Below are 23,499 nucleotides of genomic sequence, written 5' to 3'. Positions count from 1 at the left end.
TCAGGCAACATTAATTTGAGTTGTGCATTATTTGACTCATTGAATTATCTCAACTGAATAATATTGAAGAAATTTAGTTGATACAAATTGCTTTATCTGCAATTATATCCAAAAATTTATAGCTTATGATCAATCATAGTTGCAGATATGGAATGAATCGAATTTTCAGAAATTTAGCAATATTGCGTAGTTTGTGTTAAATTATTGATAATTTTTTTGAATTTAATAAAAGTTTTCCGTAAATACAAAATTAAACATAATTATTAAAATAATCATTTGATAAAAATATATTTGTATTTCTTATATTTTTTTCCTGCTTTCAAAGATTTTGGTTACCTTTTACCTGAAATCAATAATCGGAATCGACTGTTTTGTTTCCATAGAGACGTGTATGTTTAATTCCCGCGTCTGCTTTAAACTTCTGCTGAATGATGTTTATTTACTCCATATTTCTTTGGGGATTGGATAATTTTCCCTTTCAAATTTTCTGAATCGCTTATACAAGTATTGTTTGTTCTAATTTGAAATTTTATTTTTTATCTTTCATGATTTAATAACAAAATTTGGGAGCTTTTTATCTTATTGTTATTTTGAATAATCACAAGCTGCACAATGTTTTAAAATACTGTAGAAATCCAAAGTGTGATTTTACCATTAGTATATTTCGCCATTAATACAGAGTTTTCTTCCTTTTACCAGTGTTATTCTATTTATATAAAAATATATTTACTGATTATTTTTAGATAATGTTCACAAGATAGCGATATGTCATTTTTGGTTATTAGAAATCGTCATTTCGGTAAAGAAGACTAAGTAATAATTTTTTTAAAAAAGTAAAATATTTCTTAATGTTAAGTTTTTTAAAAGTGTAAATTTCTACAATGTTAAATTTTATGGTAAAAGTTTTTAGTTTTATGATTTTATGCTTACATAATTTTTTTTTTTATTTTATGTGAACTAATCTCTTTATTTTGTCCCTTTGTTTTGAGAAATTGCAAAAACATTCGAAAATGTTTTTAAGCTTTCATTATTATAAAAATTTTACTTTTGAGAAATTATTTTTTAAAATTATATATGTAATGATTAACTTGCTTTTTAAAGTAATTAGTCTTTCAAAAAAAAAATAAAAATATTGTTCAGATTTTAAAGGATGGTTTTTGAAAAGATATTATATAACTAGCATTTTTAAATTAACATGTGTAAATGAGAATTAATAGCATTTTTATAGACATGGATATACATACATATAATTTTTTTTCATATAATTATTTAATTTTGTTAACTGACAATAATCCATAAATCTTTTAAGAAGATCTGTTAAATTTACTTAAGTTCAGTAACGGAAAATGAAGCATTTAAAATTTTAATAATTAGCAAATTATTTCTTTTTTCATGAAAAGAAAATCCAAAACTTTAACTTTGGAGTTTTATTTAATTTTCAACTATGGTTTTAATATCTTATATTTTCAACTATCTTATATTGATACAATATTTTTAGTGAATTATTTTTAATTTCCGTATATTTATTTACTGGCATACATGAAAATATATTTTCATATTATTTTACATTTTTTTCTCAGTTGAGTTTATATTAGAGACTCACAATGATGAGCAGAAAGCCGTCAACCAATTCCAATTTTCAAATAAGATGTGTGCCGAAAAAGAACAAACATTCAGTAAGAGTTCAAATTTTTAATGTTTGCTTACATTTAAATTTTACATTTAATTACATAAAATTTTACATTTAACCATTGTATAAATTTTAATATTTAATTTATATCTAATTTGTATTATAATAATATATTATTTAAAACTGCATAGTTAATTTCTATTTTGTAAAATATTGTATGATTTTCATTTTCTATCAGAATCTTGCTATCCATTTAAAATATTGGCTTACCATTCAAAGATAGTAATTATTAAAAATTTCTGTAGTGAAAGTAATCTATCATGGTGCATTTTCCCATCCATTTATTTCTGAATTTGTATATTTAGATACAATTTTTGTGCATTATTTATTGCATAGTTAATATTTCTATGATTAATGTATATTATAATGGGGTGATATAATTAATTAAATTTTGAAAGAAATATTTAGTATATTCTTATAATTCATGCTATGTAGGTGTTAACTCCTGTAAATCTTTTAAACTTTAAAAAAAATTTTTAAAACCACCTTTTTTTCCTTATTTTTGAAATACTTTAAGTACATTTTCCTTGGAATTCATTGTTCGAGTACGTATAAAAATTATTTACAGTAATTTTGCAGTATGTCTTATTTGAAATTTATTTTTCTAACATTATATATTTATCCATATCAAAAGATATGAAGATTAGTAAAGCAACTGGCCCATAGTTTTGACTCTTAATTTATTCTTTCAGTCATGGTTTTTTTTTTATCCATTAATCTCATTAATTTTTACCTGAGTATATTCTGAACATTTCTTTTAGCTAAATTACTTATTAAAATTAATAATACACAGTAAAGTGACTAAAGTTATCATCTTATTTTGGAAATCTTAATTGAATCAAAACTATTTTATAATTTTATTATTTTTCATAATTGCATGCTTCTTGTACATATGTCAGAAATAAATTACATTTTTCTGTATTAATGAAAAACTACAATTTTAACAAAATTGATTTTAAATTAAATTATTTTAATTATATACCTACATTATATTTAATGAAATTCATCCTTTAACACAAATTTCCTATTATCTTTTTAATTTTAATGATTCACTAAAATATATTTCCATAAATTATATGCACATCTGATGGAGAAATATCCATTTTAATAATGAGAGCTTTAATCAAATGTTTGTAAGAAGTAAGACTATAAAAAGTTAAAATTGGAAGTTAATTTATAATAAAATAATAAATCCAGATATGGATATTAGAGAAGACTGAGCTCACAGATCTCATCTTTTTTTAGCCTTGAATTAAAATTCAACAGTTTTACATGATTGAAACATAGTAATAAGGTTATTAGCTTACATTATAATAATCTTAAATCAATGGCATTTTAAATTTATGTTAATGGTATACTCAAATAATCTTGCTATTATTATACTATCATTGTGATATGTTGTAATATAAATGTTTATAATAAATCATTTTATATATTTACATTTTTATTGTACCTTTTATGATTAACAATCAATAAATGAAATCATTTTTATTATCTTTCCTTGAAAATTGTCTCTATTTTATATAATGACCATCAAAAAACAGTTTCATTGAAAAAATTATGTTTATGTGTATCTCAAAGAATATATTTTTAATGAATGATATCATGGCTTTCATATGATTTCATAATTTCTGTTTATGTCATGCAAGTATTATCTTATCTTATAAGTAGAAATTCACATACACATATATATATTAATTTCAAGGGACCACTTATGAAAACTGTTGATGTTACACCAAATGAAATGGAAGAAGTAAATTTCATATCTCAAGACCTTGCAAGAAAATTGACGTAAGAATTCTTTTCATGACTTCCCAAATTTTTTTTTAATAAAGCCTTATTTTCATGTTTGCTCCACTTGATTTAATTTTAATTCAAACATTATTCTTGTATCAAATTATATACTGTAATATGTAAAATTTTATAAAGTGTTAGATTTCTATCTACTTGCGAAACTTGAAGTAAATTTCAAGATTTAGACAAGCACAGAAATCAGCTTGCTTTTTATTTCTTTGTTCTGAACCAGCATGCTCTTCTGATATTTTGGTTATTAGTTTTACTCCATTATTTGTTATATTTCTGTGACTAATATTATGAAGAACTATAATTTTTGTAAATAGTGGTGTTAGTTTACAATGAATTTCAGATTTTCAGAAACTAATAGGATTTTGCTGCTAGTGCATTATTATTTAAAATATTGCTGAAGGAGTAAATAGGGAATTTATTGTTATTATTAAGAACTAAAAACACAATTTAAAAAATCATCAAAATGCCACATGGTTCAAGACACCCCCCCCCCCATTTTTATGAAGTAATTTTAATTAAAAATTCCTTGTCAGAAAAGAGTTGCATTATGATCATAAATTATCCAGTAGAGTATCATATAATTCTATCAATAAATAGTCTAATTAATTGTTGAATTAATGAATCCTGTATTTTGATTAGATTCAATTATGATGAATTACATTTTTCTAAACATATATAAAGTAGTTATATTGGATTGATTTCATAATTTGTAATTTCATACAAATAAAATAGTTACTTGATTATCACTCATGACTTTCATAAATTGAAGTTATTTTTGTGGATATTGCTACTTTGTCATGTTTGAAATGTTTTGCTTTAAAAACAGAATCATCATGTTAAGCGACAAACCACAAAAATATTTATTTTACAATCTCATAACATGAACTAATATTTAATATTAACTCTTGTAACAAGCTGTAGTTAAAATAATAGTCAGCATAGATTATTCGGTGTAGTAAGGTAATATGATAGTTACATTTTGGCCTGGTGATGTTCTTTAAATAATGTAACTAATCAGTTTTCTATATCTTTTGCTTCAAAGATATTATAATGATTGCTTGACAACATATAATATATGTTATATATATCAACATATATTATATGTTTTATTCTAAATATACTATGGTATGTATTCATTGCAGCAGCATAGAAAAAACAAATAAAAGCCTACTTTGAAATACTGTATTTTAAATATTTAAATTCCTAAACAAAATGTTTGAAAATTTTTCTTTCATAAAACTTTTAATTATAATGTGCAATATTATATTTTTTAAGTACAGTATCAAGAAAAATAGGTAAAGAAATAATAAGGGTTATAGCATCTACAGCAAATCATCATTGTGCTTGCTGAGTAGATGGTCAAGGAAAGGTGTAAGGATAGTTGTCTTAATTTATTGTTTATCATAATTAATTAAAAAATAAATACAATAATAGTGAGTAGTAGTTGAAAATAATTTGTAAAAAAAACCTATGTACATGCTACCATTTTTTGTGCAAAATAACAAAATCTGCTCAGAAAACAGAGTAAGAGCAGTAGAGTTAGTAAATAATTATATATTATTAAAAGGAAAGCTGAAAATTATCAGTTGTAAACAGTTTCCTTCATTGAAATGTATTTATTTATATTCAAGCATACTTACTGAGTATGAAATTTAAAATTAAAAAAAAATTATTATTATTATTTTTGTTATTTATTGATAGAGGATATCTTTTTGATTTGGCAGATTATAGATTTTTATTTATGGTGGATTTTAAAAATTATCAAATCGATATAATAATGATTAACAATTTCATTTATTCTTATGGACATGCAGATGTTGACAAAATTTCAAAGAATATCAGCATAGTGAATATTCGAAGCACAGTAATTTGATATAAGTTCCTTAGAATATATGCTTAAATTAAGCAGTCGTAGTTATAAAAGTTCTAATATTAGCACTTGATATTTACTTTCCTAAAAATAATTTTTTGTTTAATAACAAAATAGCATTTAAAAAAGACAGTAAAAAAAGAGTAAAAAATGGAGCTAGAAAATGAGACAGAACAGTACAGCAAAATTCCTAAAAAATACAAATCCACATAATCCCAGTATTATAACATACTGGAATAAATACGAAATAAATAGAATCAACGGGATTGGTCTCCTCAAAACTTTCTCGCATACTCTCTAATAAAGGTGCTATCCCAGAGAACGCCTTGCATGGTATTGGCGTATAATAATTGTGAATATTAATCTTTGCCCTGAATTTAGCTTTTACTGAATCTATTGTGATATCTTTGGCGATTAATTTGTGGTATGCAGCTAATAGTATCCGAAAACCGAATTTGTGTTTTCAAACGCGTTTTTCCCAACCGATTGAAACTAAAAACTGACACAAAACTACATATATAGTCACAAAATTACATACCATATTTGATATATTTAAGTCATTTCGTTTTTGAGTTATCGTGTTTTCATGTTTCTGTAAGTAGAGATCAACAGACGGCCAATTCCTCCTTAGATTTGGCTCAAAATTCTGTAGGTGTCTACACTATAGATGTTAAATCAGTGAACAGAATTTTATTGATCTAGTTCTGTTTGGTACTCATCGTATTAGCTTCAGTTCGAACAGCCGATAGATACATTTTCTCGGAACAGATTTTGCTTAACATTTCTTAGAAATCTACAAATTTGGTGTAAAGACCATATACCAAGTTTCATCTGTCTAACTCAAGAAATTGTTTTTCAGTATCTTTGTCAAGTAAGGACAGACAGATGGATATCTTAGAAAAATGTGTTTTTGGAATTCAGGGAGGTCTAAAGCGAGAAGATTCATCAAAATATCGAGTTCGAATTTTTTGACGATTATGAAGTGCACTAGGATAGAACCTGGGACTTTGTGGTTCGCAGTTCAGTAACTAAACCTTTATACCAAAACGATCGTTCGGGTAGAAGAGTTGTTAACTGGCTTATATGCTATTCACCACAGTACTCTCCCTCCAGTGAGTCGGAGGTGAGACGAACGATATGGCTGTTGTATTGAGTAGCTGTTGTCTAAAATGGGCCAGTACCCAGTTTGAATAGCGCCAAGCGTTATGGCGAGTGTGTGTGGGTGCTGATGCGCCAAGTGTGTCTGGCGATTTTTCGGTTGATGCGTCAAGTGAGTCTGACGACTTTGGTTTGCTGCGTCAAGTGAGTCTGACGACTTTGGTTGTGGGTAGATGGTGCCACAACAGCTATACGAAGGTTGAAGGTTCATTGTCCGAGGTCACCAATGAAGCGATAGGTGATGCGCGGGGATAGAACCTGGGACCTTGTGGTTAGCAGTCCAGTAACTAAACCATTATACCAAAACGACCGTTCCGGTCGAAGAGTTGTTAACTAGCTTATATGCTATTCACCACAATTACAATACTTTGTTTATACTAGATATACGAGAAATTGAAAATATAGCAAAAAAAGTTCTTTTGCAGTTACAATATATTATAAATAATAATAACCATTGAAGAATAAGGTTATAAAGGAGAAAAATTAAAATATGAAATTTCCTCATTAATTCTAATACATTAACGCTTCATCTGTACAGTATATCGCATAATTAAATTCCTTTTCCATGACATTCTTATATTTGTCTCTGTTTATCTTTTATTCTGTTTTGATGATTGTATGAATAAAATATTTTTCTAGAATAAAATATGTTATTTCTTTTGAGATGAAATAATGTTACCTGTATAAGAATTTAGATGTATTTATTTTTGTAATATGAGGATGTTTAGAATTTAACGATCAATGATGCATTTGCTTTTAGTAAAATTTTCATTGATTTTATGGTTACATTTCAACATTTACAATTGAATTTCCATTCAGAACAGATGTAATTTTTTTTTCTGTTTTTGACAAGGTTAATCTATAGTTCAGTTTTAAAATTTCCATTTATTTAATCAAAAAAAGAATTAAAAACCTTCCATGAAAATAAATTAAATATAGTATTTTAAGTATTTTGTCTTAATTGAAAAAGAATTCAAAGTAATAATCATAGTTAATTAATCTGCAAAGCAAAATATTATTTTTACACAACTTGAGTTAATAAAATATATTTATTTGTACTAAATATTTCTTGATGGTAATATTCAAATTTGCTTCTATTATTTAATTTGACGAATACAAGTGTTTTAAGTTTATTTGATTATAAATAGTTTGTACAGTTTTTTATTACACACAAATTATTTTAATTAATTATGATAAAAATTATAACCTCCATTATGTAACTTATTATAAGAATAAAAATGAAGGCTTCATTTGATGTAATTTATTTAAAGATTATTTTGTTGTTATAAAAAGAAAAGTATTACATTTCAAATTATTCATTATTATTTTATTAATTTAATTTTTGTAGTGTTCCAAGGACTCAGAAAACTTTTAAGGGATTGATAAATCAAGAAAAACTCGAACAACTTAAGAAAGCAGCTGCATCTCATGCCCGAGATGAAAAGGAAGCTAAGAAAGAAGCAAAGAAAAAAAGGGAACAACTTCAGGTTAGTTAACTCTTTGATTTTTAAAAATGATCTGTTTAGTAATGCATTATTAATGATCATTACACTGATGAGCATTTTGTATGTATCATTAATTTTAAATCAGCATTTTATATATCATGACTTTAAGGTGAATTCTTTTGCACTTTAATAAAATATTCATTACATTCATATCTATTAAAATATCACAAAATAAATATTTTAATTCATAAATATTAGAACATTTTTATATATTATAAAAATTTTTTATAATATTAGTGATGATAGTTATGATAAAAATGTATGAACTAATGCATTATCTATTTCCCATGTTTGGATTTTGGGGTACATAAAAGATGATTTAAAAGAGTTTCAACAAACTGTGAGATTGAGTCAGACATGCCAAATAACTTTTGCATAAGTGCATAGTGATGTGAAAAGAATAAGGAAAATAAATGAGTATAGATATTTCTTTCAAAGTAGATTTACACAATGATGTGTGAATGATGTTCAGAAAGTGCATGCTTAAGTATTCAGTCATAATGAATGCCATAATTACCATTTAATCCAACCTCACCATACTTTTATTGAAATAATAATGAATCATGCTGCCCAATTCACTTTAAACAACCCTTTACATATACAATTACAACAATGCCTTTTAGCATATACATTTGGTAACATTGTTTTGATATACCTGCCTTTATACCTTTTTTTAAAAAAATCTTCTACGATGCTTTTCTTTATTAAGTAACTCTACATCATATTTATTTTTATTTCAAATCCTTTTGTAGCTTATATGTAAATGAAATTGTCTTTTTCAATAAACCAATATTCACATTTCATCTCAAGAATTATCTTGCACTGTAGTTTTGAAGCATTAATTCAAATGATGAATGAAAAGTGTTTTTTTTCACCCTCTATTGCTTTTATGCTTTATAATTTCTTTTGAAGGAAGAATATGATTACCATAGTATTTTCTTTTCTGTGAACTTGCATGTTATTTTCAAGTGTTCAACAATGGATTAATTCTGAAAAATGAAGAAATCACATTAGAAGAAATTTTATTATTAGAAATCTATAATATTTTGCCTCAAAAATAAGAGCGTGGTGATAAATCATAATACAAAATATAAGAAACACTGCCTTTTAAATTTTTTGAGTCTAAATCATTTCATGAATTCATTATTACTAAAAAATGGCCTAATTACATCTAAACTGTTATTTTTGTTTGTTTTTTAAAAAGCAAAGTGCCTTAAAAGATGATGATATAGTTTTAAAAAAATCCTTTTATCAAATGAGAATCTTTTTCTTCATAGAAAGAGCAGGAAGCTCGAAAGGCAGAATTTGAAGCATGGGACTTGGTCAGGAAAAAGAATGAAGAATTGAACGAATTGGAAGAAGAAGCAAGACAAAAAATGGAACACATGCGAGAAAAAGCTAATGAAATTATAAAAGAACAAAATGAAGAAATCAAGGAAATCAACAAGGTATTAATGATTTAATAGTATTTATATGTAAGAATTGTCAGCATTTTAGTGCTTGGATTTCCAAACTATAGCTTATTGAATATAAATAACTCTTTTGAATTTATTTTTTTCTATATAAATATCTATTATTTCTTCTATAGCTAAACATGAAGCTATTATTAAATTTTCTTTGAATATTATTGAGGCCGCGGTTGCCTGGTGGTAAGGTCTCGGCTTCGAAACCGGAGTGTTTCAGGTTCAAGACCCAATTCCACCGAAGAACCGTCGTGTAAGCGGGTCTGGTGCATGTTAAACGTCCGGGCCAAACGCCCTCCCGCTGGTGTGGCGTGGTGTGGAGAGGGGGTATCAATTTAGGTGTTGTCCTCGTCATCTGACCGCGGTTCAAAGTTACGAGGTCCGAAGTTTTTTTTTTTTTTTTTTTTTTTTTTTTTTATCAACAAATGCACAGTTATTGCCATGAGAAAATAGAATTTTTTTCTTACTGAAATAAAAATTTTTGATTCAATGTTATTTCTTACTATAGTGTTTCTTATTTTTTTTATTTATTTATTTGTTAAGTAATTATGAAGGAAGAATTTGACACTTCCATCTCAGAAATTTGCTGATCCCTAAATATAGAATAAGCACTCAGTGCAAAGGTTCTCTTTGGCAACTTATAATAGTCTCTTTTTTCTGTAAATTTTTACTGTTGTGTAATTTATACTTTCTTCTCCAACCACTTTAGAGATCAGAATCAGGTCATTTTGTTTCTGTTAAAGACATTTATTTACATGTTTTGTTCTCATATGTCTTTCCGTAATATATTTTTATAGTGGGGTCGAAGTAATGTAAAGAATCAGAAGGTGGTGTAAAAGCTGTGTTTTTGTTATAACTGTGATTCCATATGTTTGGGTTTCTATTTATATTTTCTATCGAATAGATTCTTGTTCAGCTGTATTCATTGTCTTTTCTAGAAAATTCATAATATAATGAATGACTCTAGCTGTAATAAAAATAATTTAGCTGTGATATTATTATAAAATACCTTTTTAAATTTCCATTTTTATGCATTAATATAAATTCCATGAATTACTTTAGTAGAACATTCCATATAATGAACTACTAAAATTCCATGAACTACTAAAATTCCATTGGGATTTGATGTTGTTGAATTCAGTAGCAATAATCGAAAAAATCTTATTGCACAAGAAAATATAATTGGATTAAAGTAACATCTGCTAATTGTTGATAGTTAGAGAAAGTATTACAGAAAATTATTACTTTGTATTTTATCATTTTTAATGACTTAATGATATTTAATTACATTAAATCGTAAAAATAAAAAAAAAACATTATTTAAATAATAACATAGCATTATAATTTGTCTTCGGTTTTTGTAAGAATTTAAAAATATTTTTTACATTAAAATCATGATACAGTACAAGTTTTCTTTTTTGCAGCTGATTTTATCTGCTAAAGTGCAAGCTATACGCGATGCACAAGTGGAAGAGAAAAAGCATATACAGAAGGAGAAAGCTATGGCTGAAGCTAATTTAGATGAAGTGATGGAACAAGAAAGAAGGAAAGGTGTTTTGAAAGAAAGGGAAATTCTAGAGAAACGCAAAGGAGCCTCATATGAGTTAGTAGGCAATAATAATTAGAATGGTTTCTTAACTATTAGTGGCTAGTGTGGTTCATGTTGTGCCATAATAGAAGTGTGCCCAGATGAGTCACAATATCATCACAGAAGCCCTGCAATATATTAAATGAATTTTATTATTTAATTAGGATTTTTATTTCAGTTTCATAGGTTAGATTTTTCAGATTATTTATTACAACTTATCTCGTTTAAAAGACATGCAATTAAAAATGATAATACTGATAATTTAGTTTGGATTCACAATCCATTCGATTCTGTTTCCTCATCTGCATTTGATGCTGCAGAAGAGGATTATCCAATTGATTTTTCTTAGGCCAGATTTCTTAAGAATATTCATTACAACTTATCTGGATTGAGAAACATACAATTAAGATGTCAATATTAATAATTTTGCTTAAATTCAAGATTCATTCTGTTCCATTCCTCCATCTGTATTTGATACTGCAGAAAAGAATTACTCAATTGATTTTCCCTAAGCCAGATTTCTTATCACAATTTACTTGAATTTAGAAACATACAATTAAAATAACAATACAGTTAATTTTGCTTGGATTCAAGATTTCAGTCTATTTCATTTTTCATCTGCATTTGATGTTGCAGAAGAGGATTGATTTTTCTTTGTCCAGATTTTTTTAAGTATATTTATCACAACTTATTTAGATTGAGAAACATACAATTAAAATGACAATATTGATAATTTTGTTTAAAGAATAAATTTGTTCTATTGCAAGAATAAATAGCGTCAGATTTTATTTTTCATTTTCATTATTCGTTACTTTAAAAAGTAAAATAAATACACAAATGTAGATCTCCCTTTCTTGATTTATAGTTTATTAGCTTATTAAATTTTTCAGAGCTGCATCAAAACTTCAGGAACAAATAAAAGAGAATAAGGAAAAGAAGTTATTAGATGAAGAAAATAAAATTAAAGAAGGCGAATTACTTTTGAAGAAATTGAAAGAAGATCAATTGAGAGATCTTCAAGAATTGAAACTGAAGCAGTTAAAAAAGAAAGCAGTTATGGTAAGAGGTGTTAAAATATTTTTCATAATTAAAATAAATAGATATCTATATACAGTTATATATGCTTTAAATTATATATTTCTTTAATTCCATCATTGTATGAAAGAAGTAGAATTAAATTTGCAGTACCATTAGAGAATAATTTCTCAAATTCCTCTTATAATATTGATTTAGATTATTAATAATATCAATATGATGTAAAAAGAAATATATAAATATAGAATAATAGGGAAAAAATGTCCTCTACTATTTAAAGTTATCTGTTATTTAAAATATTTGATTTTAAGTTCTATATATATATGTTATATTGTTAGTGGGATGTTTTAATGTTACTACTTATTTTTTTATCATCACTTTCTTCTAAATAATTTTTTTATCACTTTAGCTAGTATAAAAATTAATTGTAAAATTCTAGGTCAGGGGTGGCAAACCTTTATGGATCAACGTGCCATTTTTTTCTAAAGAAATGTTTAATAAGGTATAGCGTACCATCAAATAATTTTGACTCGTGATTATTGGGATAATTATAAAACTAAATAAAAACAACTCAAAACTCTATATTTGCTACGAAAAAATACATTTTGCACTGTATAGAAGTAAAGGTTTTATTATACGAATAATTCAAATTAACGTTAATGTGACTTCTGTGGTTGCAGATTTGATGACAAATAACTTATATTAGGATTGTAACATGTTACTTTTAGCAGAATGCATGCTGAATTGGAGTCATCTGCCAAACGGCTTCTAAGAGAGTCTTTAATGTTACTCACATCTGACAATAATCACTCGCAGGCATAGGTAGATGAAAATATGATTAAAATAGCACGAACCAGCTTTTCAAAACAGTTAAATGTGTCTGGAATCGAATTCCATGTTTCCAAAATTTTGTTACTGGCATTTTTATTTATATTGCTTGTTAATCTTTTTGTTTCAATTAATTCCTTTTCCTTGTTTCAATAATTTTTTGAATCTATATTGAACTAGACTGGAGATCAATCAGTTGCATTTCAAATTCTTTAATTTCCAACTAATCGAATTGGGAGTAATTAAATTTATCAAATGACGTCACATCAGGGTACATAATAAACGTGAGCGTTTCCGATAATTCTTTGATCCGAGAAAGTCTCGCTGAAAATTCCTTGATTAAAGAATCATGTTCGAAAATAAATTTTTCAGTAACTTTTTCTTCGTCTGGTTTCTCATGTACATCTAAATCTTTGATATATATATATATATATGTATGTAACATATTTTGGTTATATATATATATATATTCCGAGTGGCAGGCATGATTTTAACAAGTAGGAGCAGCGCAGTACAGATAGCAAAAGGCAAAAAAGGGACGAACAAATGATCACTAGTCTTATATAACATAGGATTTCTGGTCAGGCGCCAATTCAATACACGTGTGACCTTTGACACCTTTTGAAGGGTACAGAAGATATCACTTTCATTTGATACGTAGTACTGATGGCGCATTATTTTTACAAAGGGATTAATTAAACCGAAAGTGGAATTGGATCAAGAAATAAGAGAAGATTTTAGAATGAAGTTACGATGGGCTATAAATTAAGATAAAGTTTTGGAAATTAATTTGGATTAAATTAAGAGTTTAATATATATATATTAGGAAATTTAGGAAGTATTTGTAGTTTCTTGTAATAATATCGTTTCTGAAGACATGCAGTCCAGTGTCAAAAGCGCGAATGAGATCCATCATGATGATAACTGTTTTATTTGTGCCTTGAAGCTTTACGTTCCATTCATTGAAATGTTGGCGTATGTCTGTAAAAACATCAATTTTGAGAGCTCCATAACATCCAACAACTGTGAGTATTGTTCAATTTCCCCCTCATTTTGCAGAAACAGTCTGATTTCTTCCAAGCAGTCAAGCAATCTTTGAAGTACATTCCCGCGGCTCAACCAGCAAACATTATTATACATTAGTAAGCCATTATACACTGAGTTGATTTCATGCACAAAGCCTCAAGTAAAGTCTTTTCGCTTACTTTAAAACTATTCTATTATTATTAATTTCGCTTATTTTGTTTGAAATAAACTAATGAAAACATTTTTTCCCACCATATTTGGAGCACCATCAGTTACTGAAACAATTCTTTTCAAATCAATATTTTTCTCAGCAAGCGAATTTTTAACAGCTGTACAAATATAGGTGTTTTTTAAAAATGGAATGGGAACACTCCCGTTTGTTCGTAATACTTTATAGTGAATTTTGTTATTTTGAACTAAAATGCAAGCCGTTTTGGTCGGCGGCGTGCCCAAAATATTATGTGTCGAGTGCCACTGGTTCACCATCCCTGTTTTAGGTTTTGTTAAAAAATTTTTGAAAAAAAGTATTTGGAATTTCTGCAAGTATTTTTTCTATAGGAACTTCATTCTCTTTCTAAAAGAAAAATAATAATATTATTATATTAAATTATTAACAATAGAAATAATATTATTAACATTAAATATTTTCATAATGAAATGATATTGAGAAATTCATGTATTATATGGTTCTTTGATTTATGAATATCTTAATATAATTCATATTTTATAATTAAATAGTGAATTTAAAATATAAATTCAATTGCAAATTATCAAATTAGTCAAATATTTTAATTTTCATAAAATCTTTCCTTTCTGTATAGTCTCACTAACTTAAGTGCTTGTTAAAAATCATGCATGATATTTTTATTTTAAAGGTGAGTTTTCAGTAGAATTCTATCAAAATATATATTTTCATGTGCTGATTTTTGAGAGAAAGCTTCAAAATATTTCAATTCATTCTACTTGATTAAAAATAAGTATTTTGTATTATAGGAAGAGTTAAAAAAAGAAAATGAAGAAATACTGAAAAGAAAAGAAGCTATGAGGCAACAGTCTGAAAAAGAAGATAAAGTTATTGCTGAATATCAAAGATTAAAAGCAGTATGTTTTTTTAAAATATAATAAGTCAGAAAGCATGACTCATTTTGTAAAATGTTATCTCTGAAAATTATCCATGGCTCGTGAATCGAAAATGGGAAATAGTTAGTAAAAGTTGCAAGCAAGGTGTACTCTCTAAGATATTCTGATTTTAGATGCATCTGGAATGTGTAAAGATTTCACTGAGAACTCATTTTTTGAAATTGATTTTAATTGCTTTCTTTAAACTAGTGTTACTGTATTTTAGTATATATAGCTGTTGATAATACAAATTTATATTTAATTCTTAAAGAAAAAAAAAGGATCATATTTTGAAAACTCATAATATTTTTGAATCAATATAAAATAGTAAGCTAGATTTTTCAAAATTTTATAATGATTGCATTTTCTTTTTAATATATAAAATGCATTTGTATGTAAGATAAATAAATTTATTAAGTGCAAAAGTTGTGCATTTTTAGTTGTAATTTTTTTGCACTTAAGAGTTTTTGATAATTCTGATAGTAAATTTGGCTTGGTATTTAGCTATAATCCATATTATATACTGGAGTAGCACAAAATATGGAACAAATGAAAATCAGAAACAAAATGAAAAATAAATAAATTAAAATAAACCATAATTTTCAGAAAGTTCTAAAGCAAATTTATTTTCCAACTATATAGCACCATTAAATGGGAAAGGGAAAAGTTTTAGAATAACTGAAAATGGAAATTCTTTGAAAATTATTTTGTTTACTTTCAAACATTGTATTTAATTTGAAATAATGGATAGATTAAAATGTATAAACATAAAATTAAACACTTATTATTAGTATTTATTAAATATTTATCTCATTAACATACATTTTGAATTATTTCATATTATTTGATCATTTTAAAGAGTTTTTTTTATAATCTATGTCAGAGAAGAGTATATTTCTGAAAGCATTTAGTAGCTAAAAGATTAAGAATTAATTTTACCATTTTAATGTTAAAACATTCAGGCAACACATTTTGATTTGAGTCTAATAAATTATAGAGACTTAAATGTTTTTTGAAAGATTTTTACTGTATTTTCTACTTAGTAACTCTTGTATTTGATTTAAAATTATTTTTATTCAGAGCTTTTCTGCAACTAAAATCTCAGCTGAAAATGAACATAATTGTCATTTCATGAGCATTTTCCAAATTTCATCATCACCATGTTTTTCATAGAATAAGAGACATTACAAACGATTACTTTTTTGTTATTGAAAATTAAAAAAAGAAAAAAAAAAGAAAAGAAACTATATTTATTAAAATTGTATTGAATAGGCTATGCTGTTCAATAAATAAATTAATGAAAATGAAAATAAATTATGCTGGTTTTAATACTATTATAATTTTGTTTTAATGAGTAAATTGTTGTTTAATAATTAAAAGTTTTGTTTTAATACTATTATAATTTTGAAATCTTAAAAAAAAATTAAAAAAATTGTCAAAATAATTTAATTTAAGGCTCAAGAGGAAGCTAAAGAAGCTGCAGAAAGAGAAGCAAAACGCCAAAGAGAAATGGAATTAGCAAAGTTGGGGGAAATGCAGGAGAAAGCTTCTAGTCTTTATGCAGAACAAGTAAGAAAAATTACGATAATAATGAAATATTTCCCTGGTTTTATATGTGTTCTGAGTATATTCTTTTTAGGAAGGATAGTGCATTGGCATTCAAACGAATATCTGGGTCAAGCAAGCATCTGTATTTTTTTATTTATATTAATAAAGTAATTCAATACTTAAACTACTTACTTAAAATTTTGCAAAAAAAAAAAAAAAAAAAAAAAGTGCTGCGACTAATTTATATGTTTTTTTATTTGAATTAAAGAGTAATGCAAAAGTTTCTCTATTGCTTTATTTTCTATTAACATAATGTTAAAATACCACATAAGATTTGAATTTATGTTTACTAATTTAAATCAAAACTGATAACGTTTTTATTTTGCAATCGATTTTTATTGAAAACATCATTATTTTATTCTGTCTGTGACGGTTAGTGAATTATTTTTCAGTGCCCTTATTATTAGTTCAGGATTTGTTCAATATATTGAATAAAACATAGAAAAAAAATAGCCTCACTTTTAAAAAACTTTGAACACATTAGATGTTAATTGTATGATTTATTTTGAAATTTTATTGTACAACTGTTGTATCCAAAATCTTATATTGTTTATTAATTCTTATAAGACATTTTTGAAAATATTATTTTTTAAATCATTAAAAATTAATATATTCCGTACAATTATTATTACCTTATTAATATTAATTAATTTTTATTCATTTACTGGTAGTTTTTGTTTAAAAATTGTTACATCATCTTGCTGTATTAATTTTCAGTTTTTATTGATTCAAATATTCGGATGAATAGAATTTTTATTGATTCTTTCGATCTCGAACTAACCAAGTTCTTGTGTGTTATAATATTAATCTTTTCATGGAAATGATTCATTCAGATTACTAAAGATTTTTTTTTCATCTGAAAAAAATTATGGCTTATATCAAAATGCATTAAATTTGTTCAGAATTGCAATTGGTTTCCGTAGTAAAACATATTTTTATTTAAATTCTACTAAGCAGTTATGAAATATATCATACATCTTGTCTAAATTATAATGCTAGAGATATAATACCAGAAAATTATATGATCCTCAAGTTTTATATAATGTGAGTTATATTTATTTTTAAAAACATTTCATGTATTGAATTTTTTTTTTCTTTCTATTTCATAGGAAGCTCTTCGAGCACGCAGAGCTCTTGAAGAAAAAGAAAGAAAATATAGACAACAAGAAAAGGAGGCAGCAATAAAAAAGAAGAAGACAATGGAAGATTTGAAAAAATCTCGTGCTCAGCAGCTTGAACAACAGGAAAATTTGAGACGCATGAAGGCAGCTGCAAATATTAAGGAATTAGAAGCTTTATTGGAGTAAGGGAAAAATATTTTGATATTTAAAATCTAAATTAATTTCCTAAATTTTATCTTTAATTAGCCTATGTTAACTTAATTGTTAAAATTAATATATTCTGTACAATTATTATTACTTTATTAATCATTAAAAGTTAATTAATATATTCTGTACAATTATTATTACTTTATTAATCATTAAAAGTTAATTAATATATTCTGTACAGTTATCATTAAAATTAATATATTCTGTACAATTATTATTACTTTATTAATCATTAAAAGTTAATTAATATATTCTGTACAGTTATCATTAAAATTAATATATTCTGTACAATTGAGGCCAACACTCTGTATACAAAATTATATTTGTGATTAATTTCACAGATATGCTTTTTAAACTTATCTGTAGTTAATCACATACATATTTTTTTTCCCAAATCAAAATGTACTTGCTACAAAATATGCTGTATATTAATATCTTTAATGCTTTCTTTATCTAGCATTGGTATAGGGTCAGATAATGTAATTTTGATGTATGTACAAATATGTAGGCACTTTTTTGTTTTGATGATCTCTGCGATAAGTGCAAAACCATCTTGGCAGCTTATTTCAAATGAAATTTGGCAATCTTGGCTAATCTAAAAATTGCCTAGTAAATCTGGTAATGCAACCACCTTGTCGAAATCTTGGTATTTTATTTATAACGAAGCTCGGCGATCTTTGTGTAGTTTGAAAATTGCCAGGTAAATCTAGATGTCATAAAAATAAACAAATACCAATATTTATTGTCAAATCCTCATTAACTATGAGTTTCACACTTTTGAAACAAATTCAAATTTATTTCAAAACATAAATTGTATAAAATAATATAGCAAATTTTCATTAAATATTGTTTTTTTTTAAATTAGAAAATTAAAACTGGAAACAGAACAAGAAAAACGAAAGGACCTTTTCAAAAAACTCGCCAATTTGAAGCATTTAGATGAACTCAAGGAACAGATGAAAAAGAAAGAAATGGAAAGAATCAATGAAAAGAGGGAATTCTATAGAGATGGCATTCATTTACGGCAAGAAGAAAAGCGACGCAATGAAATGCTGGATATCTTGAAAAAGGAGAAATTAAGTGAACTGAGGTAAGTATTTAATGGAATATGCTTTTTTTTGTGTGTGTATTAAAATTTTATATACAGTGAGTAAAAAAAGTTTCCGTACGCAGCTATGACTGCTAATGAAAGTTTAATTTTTGACATAAAATTTTTTATTATGAAAATGAAAATTTGAAATTTGGTTTGACACAATTTCATTTATTATTTATGAATATTATAAAGAAAAACTATGGAGAAAATTAAATACGTAAATTGAAAGAATCAAAAAATACCTCAAATAAAGAACAAAAAAGTTTCCGTACTGTATTCACAAAGTACATGATAGATCTTCTTCATGCTGATCAACTTGCATTTAATAATCGGTAGGCCTTCCTTTGGCCTTTATCACTTCTCTCAAACGTTGTGGTATAACCCCCACAAGCTTTTTGTTCTTTCTGGAGAAATATTGCTCCAAATGTCTTAAACGGCCCTTTTGAGTTTAACCTTGTTTTTTGTGTCATATTTTTTTTTAGTTCGACAGTGAATTTTCTCCATAAATGTTCCATAGGGATTAAACAGGGAGAATGGGGAGGGCTATGAAACTGTTGTTTAACATGATAAAGACATTACTCTTGAGAAATCTTTGAGGTGTGCTTAGGATCGTTGTCCTGATGAAAAGTAAAGTCAGTTCCAAGGGACAATTTTTCTGCATTCTTTAAAACTTTTTGTTTTAGAAAGTCAAGATACATGTACCTTTCCATATTTCCTTCTATGAAACATAAACTTCCGACATCAGCAGCACTCATACCTCCATAACATGTTTCCGCCATTACCGTGCTTCACAGTTTCACATAAATTCTTAATTAACATAGGCTGCTTTGGTTTTCTCCAGACCATAACTCGACCATCTGACCCACGAATATTAAATTTTGATTCACCACTAAAAAGGACAGATTCCCAAAAAGATAGAGGCTTGCTTATATATTTTTTTTGCAAACTCGGGACGCATTTTTCTGTTTCAGAGACTTATAACAAGCTTCTTACGGACCGCACGTTCATTATAACCTTTTTTGAATAATATTTCTCACCATTAGAGATGCGACTTTAATGTTCTAATCAACCATTAAATCAGTTGAAAGTTGAGGTGCACTAATCCGCGGGATTATCTTGCACCTTACACATGATATTTCTTTCATGCAAGCGATTTAACTTCGGGGGTTTTTTGGATCGGTCTCTATCCTGAAATGTTTGCTGCTCATGGTATCTTTCAATAATATACTGCACTGAAGACTTTGGTTTACTAGCAATTTCACTAATTCTTTACATAGATAATCCATTTTTTCACAACCGAATCACTAACTCTCCAAGGGTTTTCAGAACTTCCATTTTAAAACGATCAGATACAAATTGAAATTAAACAACTGTTGCTATATCGTGTTCTTCACTCTGACAAGCCATCAAAGTCCAAATATTTACTTTGGTTCAGTTGTAAAACACGTCAGAAAGCATTTGCATATTGCGTACAGAAACTTTTTTTTGCATGATACAATGTCATTTAACTCAAAAATTGCAAAAAGACTAGCTACATTTTGTAAAAAAGAGAAATTAATTATGAAAATCCCTTTTAAAGATTCATATTAAACATATATAAGAAATTTATAAAGATGAAAAGCAAAGAATAGAAATTATGCTTGTTTATTTTTATTTTAGTCTTCCGTACGGAAACTTTTTTTTACCCACTGTATATTTCATCATAAAACCTTTAATCTGTAGTTCAACTCCTGTTAAAATTTTACTTTTGGTCCAAATTGGAGAAATTTAGTTTTAATAATAATTTTAAATGTCAGCAAAAATATCAAGTGTCTAAAATTGACCATTAATTACAAGTCAGAAGACAATTTTTAATTGAATCTATTACTGCACAACCTTGATAACAAAAGATCACAATCGATTTGTATATAATTATAACATTAATACAAACTACTATGACAACAAAATAATATACATTTATATATTATAAATCTAATATAGGTAAAATTGTATGATATATTTCTTCTCTAAATGTATCATAGCAATATGTTTTAGAATCACAAAAATTGTATTTTTTATGACTTTCTGCAGACAAAATTGAAATTTGCTTTATTGAATGGAATTTTTTTGAAACAACAGTATAATATAAAGTAAATCCTTACAATATGATTTAAATAAACTTTTACAAATTTTAGGTATTAAATAAATAATGGAAATTGAGGGACATTGATTATTTTATTTCTTTCCAAAAATATTGGTGTAATTGTAATTATGAAATGTGACTTTTTTGACAGTAAATAGCTAGTTCTTTTAAAAAGCATTTTTTTTCTTTCAAAATTAGTTTAGCATACATTCAGTTAGCCCATACAATTGCCAACATTTAAGCTTAAAATCGAAATTTTCATTGGCTATTATAGAGTATATAAAAGAGAGGCTTTAGAGAATTGTATAAAAGATAATAAACAACGTGTCCATTCAAATTATGCCCAGCAGTTGATTCATAAAATATTAGCATATACTTCAAATTAAAAAAAATGTTGAAATGATGTAATTATATTTATTGCTGTTTACATAATAAATGCATTGCTAGAAAAATTATGGCAAATAAAGTTGTGTATAGTTTCCTTAATTATTTTTATTAAAATTTTCTTATTATTTTATTTAAAATAAGTTTAAAAACAATTCAACATTTCTGCAATTAAAATTGACTCAGCTATAAAACTTTGCATTTTATTATTTGAGATAATTACAATAGACACTCAAGAAAGATGTACCAATCATTTATATTTGTTAGAGAAAGATGTACCATATGGTCGGCCATTGATTGGCTTAAAACTGAAATTCAAAGCTTCATGCCTTAATCAGTTGTTTTCGTCACAAACGATTATATAACTATATATTTTTGTTAAAATTTTTTATATGTCATGAATATTTTAGTAACTATATTATAGGATTTATCAACCATATAAAAGTTTAGATTTCATAAGTATGTACATTGACTCAAATAACAAAAAATATAATTCTTTGTATCATTTACTAATCTGGAAATATATGTTTTCTTTTATGATTCTGAAATTAATTATTATGCCTCAATTAGAAGAGATACTCTGTATGAAAATTAGGAATAAATCGAATGTGCTAAGTTTTCATTTGCACAAATCATAAAACAATGTTTACTATTGAGATATCAATGAAAAAGAAATATACTTTAAAATTGATTAAAGAAATATACTTTGATGTACATCTATTTTTTAAAGGAATATTTGTAACTAATAATTTCTTAAGTCAAAAAACTGATTTTCAGATTTTACATATTTTTTTTAAATAGTTACTAATAATACTTTATTTAGACTTCCTACTCGTGCTATTGCTTTTAGAATCATCTGAATTTTTGTAATCATTTACTGATAAGATTTGAAAGGTTAAATTTAATAAGAAAGAATTAAAAGAAGATTTATATTTGTTAGAGAAAGTTAGTAATAGTATTTGTACGAAAAGAAACAAGGGGCATGTGAAAGAATCTGAGTTGAAATCTACTTTAATGGACTGCTTTACATCGCCCTGGATTCCATGTCGCTAAAATAAAAAAGTCTGACAAGGTACACAATATCAATATGTATGGAATAGTCAGAAGACAGTTTTTTTATTGGGGGGGGCACCATATGGGCAACAAACTTAAGAGGTGTATTAAAATAGAATTTGATTAGAATTTAAATATCGAGCAGTGTGGGTCATCAGCTAATGATTAAAATATTCTGTCAGAAAGATTATTAATTAAATTATACACAATGTATTATTATTGCATTTATGTATGTGGTGATTTATTGACAATTACTAAATTTTAATTGTATTACTTTTGTTTTTTAGGAAACATAATATACCAGAGACTTATATCAATCATATAAAAAGGAAGGTAAATTTAGAAGAGTGATACCAAGAAAATTTGTCTGCTCTAAATTGAAGATCATTATTTATTCCAAATTGTATGTCAATAATTTCCATCTTTTTTTATAAATTTATTAAAAGATTAGCATGTCATTTTTCTTTGCAACATACAATAATAAATCTTAAGTTTTTAATTTCGATACTATCATTTTTTTCTGGGAATATAGATTTAAATGGATGCAGTGAAAACAAATATAGCATTTAGAATTTGAATATAAATGAATGACTTACTTATTATAATTTATCTTTAAATGTAATATTATTGATTAAAAAAAAGCTAAAGCTCTAATGGTTAAATAAGGACATTTTTAACATGCAGCTACAATTCTTTCATTTTTATAGATTGTTTGTAAAATAATAAAAGATGAAAATGTCTAGATTGGTAAATTGAAAAGGCTTGCTTTAAAATTCACAAGTAAATTTTTTTTTCTAAAAGTATAATTTCAGTATGTTATTTA

The 23,499-nt window shown here is 26.0% G+C and overlaps 1 protein-coding gene across 1 annotated transcript; it reads left to right on the top strand.

The window, feature by feature from the left end:
- Positions 1 to 401: 401 nt before the first annotated feature.
- LOC129972645 (cilia- and flagella-associated protein 45-like) lies at positions 402 to 23,113 on the top strand. Its single transcript, XM_056086857.1, has 12 exons — positions 402 to 504; positions 1,581 to 1,676; positions 3,396 to 3,481; positions 7,873 to 8,011; positions 9,307 to 9,477; positions 10,917 to 11,095; positions 11,971 to 12,139; positions 14,963 to 15,070; positions 16,544 to 16,657; positions 17,806 to 17,999; positions 18,890 to 19,114; positions 22,964 to 23,113. Exons 2-12 carry the CDS (start codon positions 1,605 to 1,607, stop codon positions 23,025 to 23,027), a joined length of 1,521 nt encoding a protein of 506 aa, XP_055942832.1. The 5' UTR covers positions 402 to 504; positions 1,581 to 1,604; the 3' UTR covers positions 23,028 to 23,113.
- The last annotated feature ends 386 nt before the right edge of the window (positions 23,114 to 23,499 follow it).

This window comes from Argiope bruennichi, chromosome 6 (assembly GCF_947563725.1).
Source record: "Argiope bruennichi chromosome 6, qqArgBrue1.1, whole genome shotgun sequence".
NCBI classification, from domain to species: domain Eukaryota; kingdom Metazoa; phylum Arthropoda; class Arachnida; order Araneae; family Araneidae; genus Argiope; species Argiope bruennichi.
Note: the sequence above shows the minus strand (reverse complement) of the source record. Positions and strands in the feature narration are given on the sequence as shown.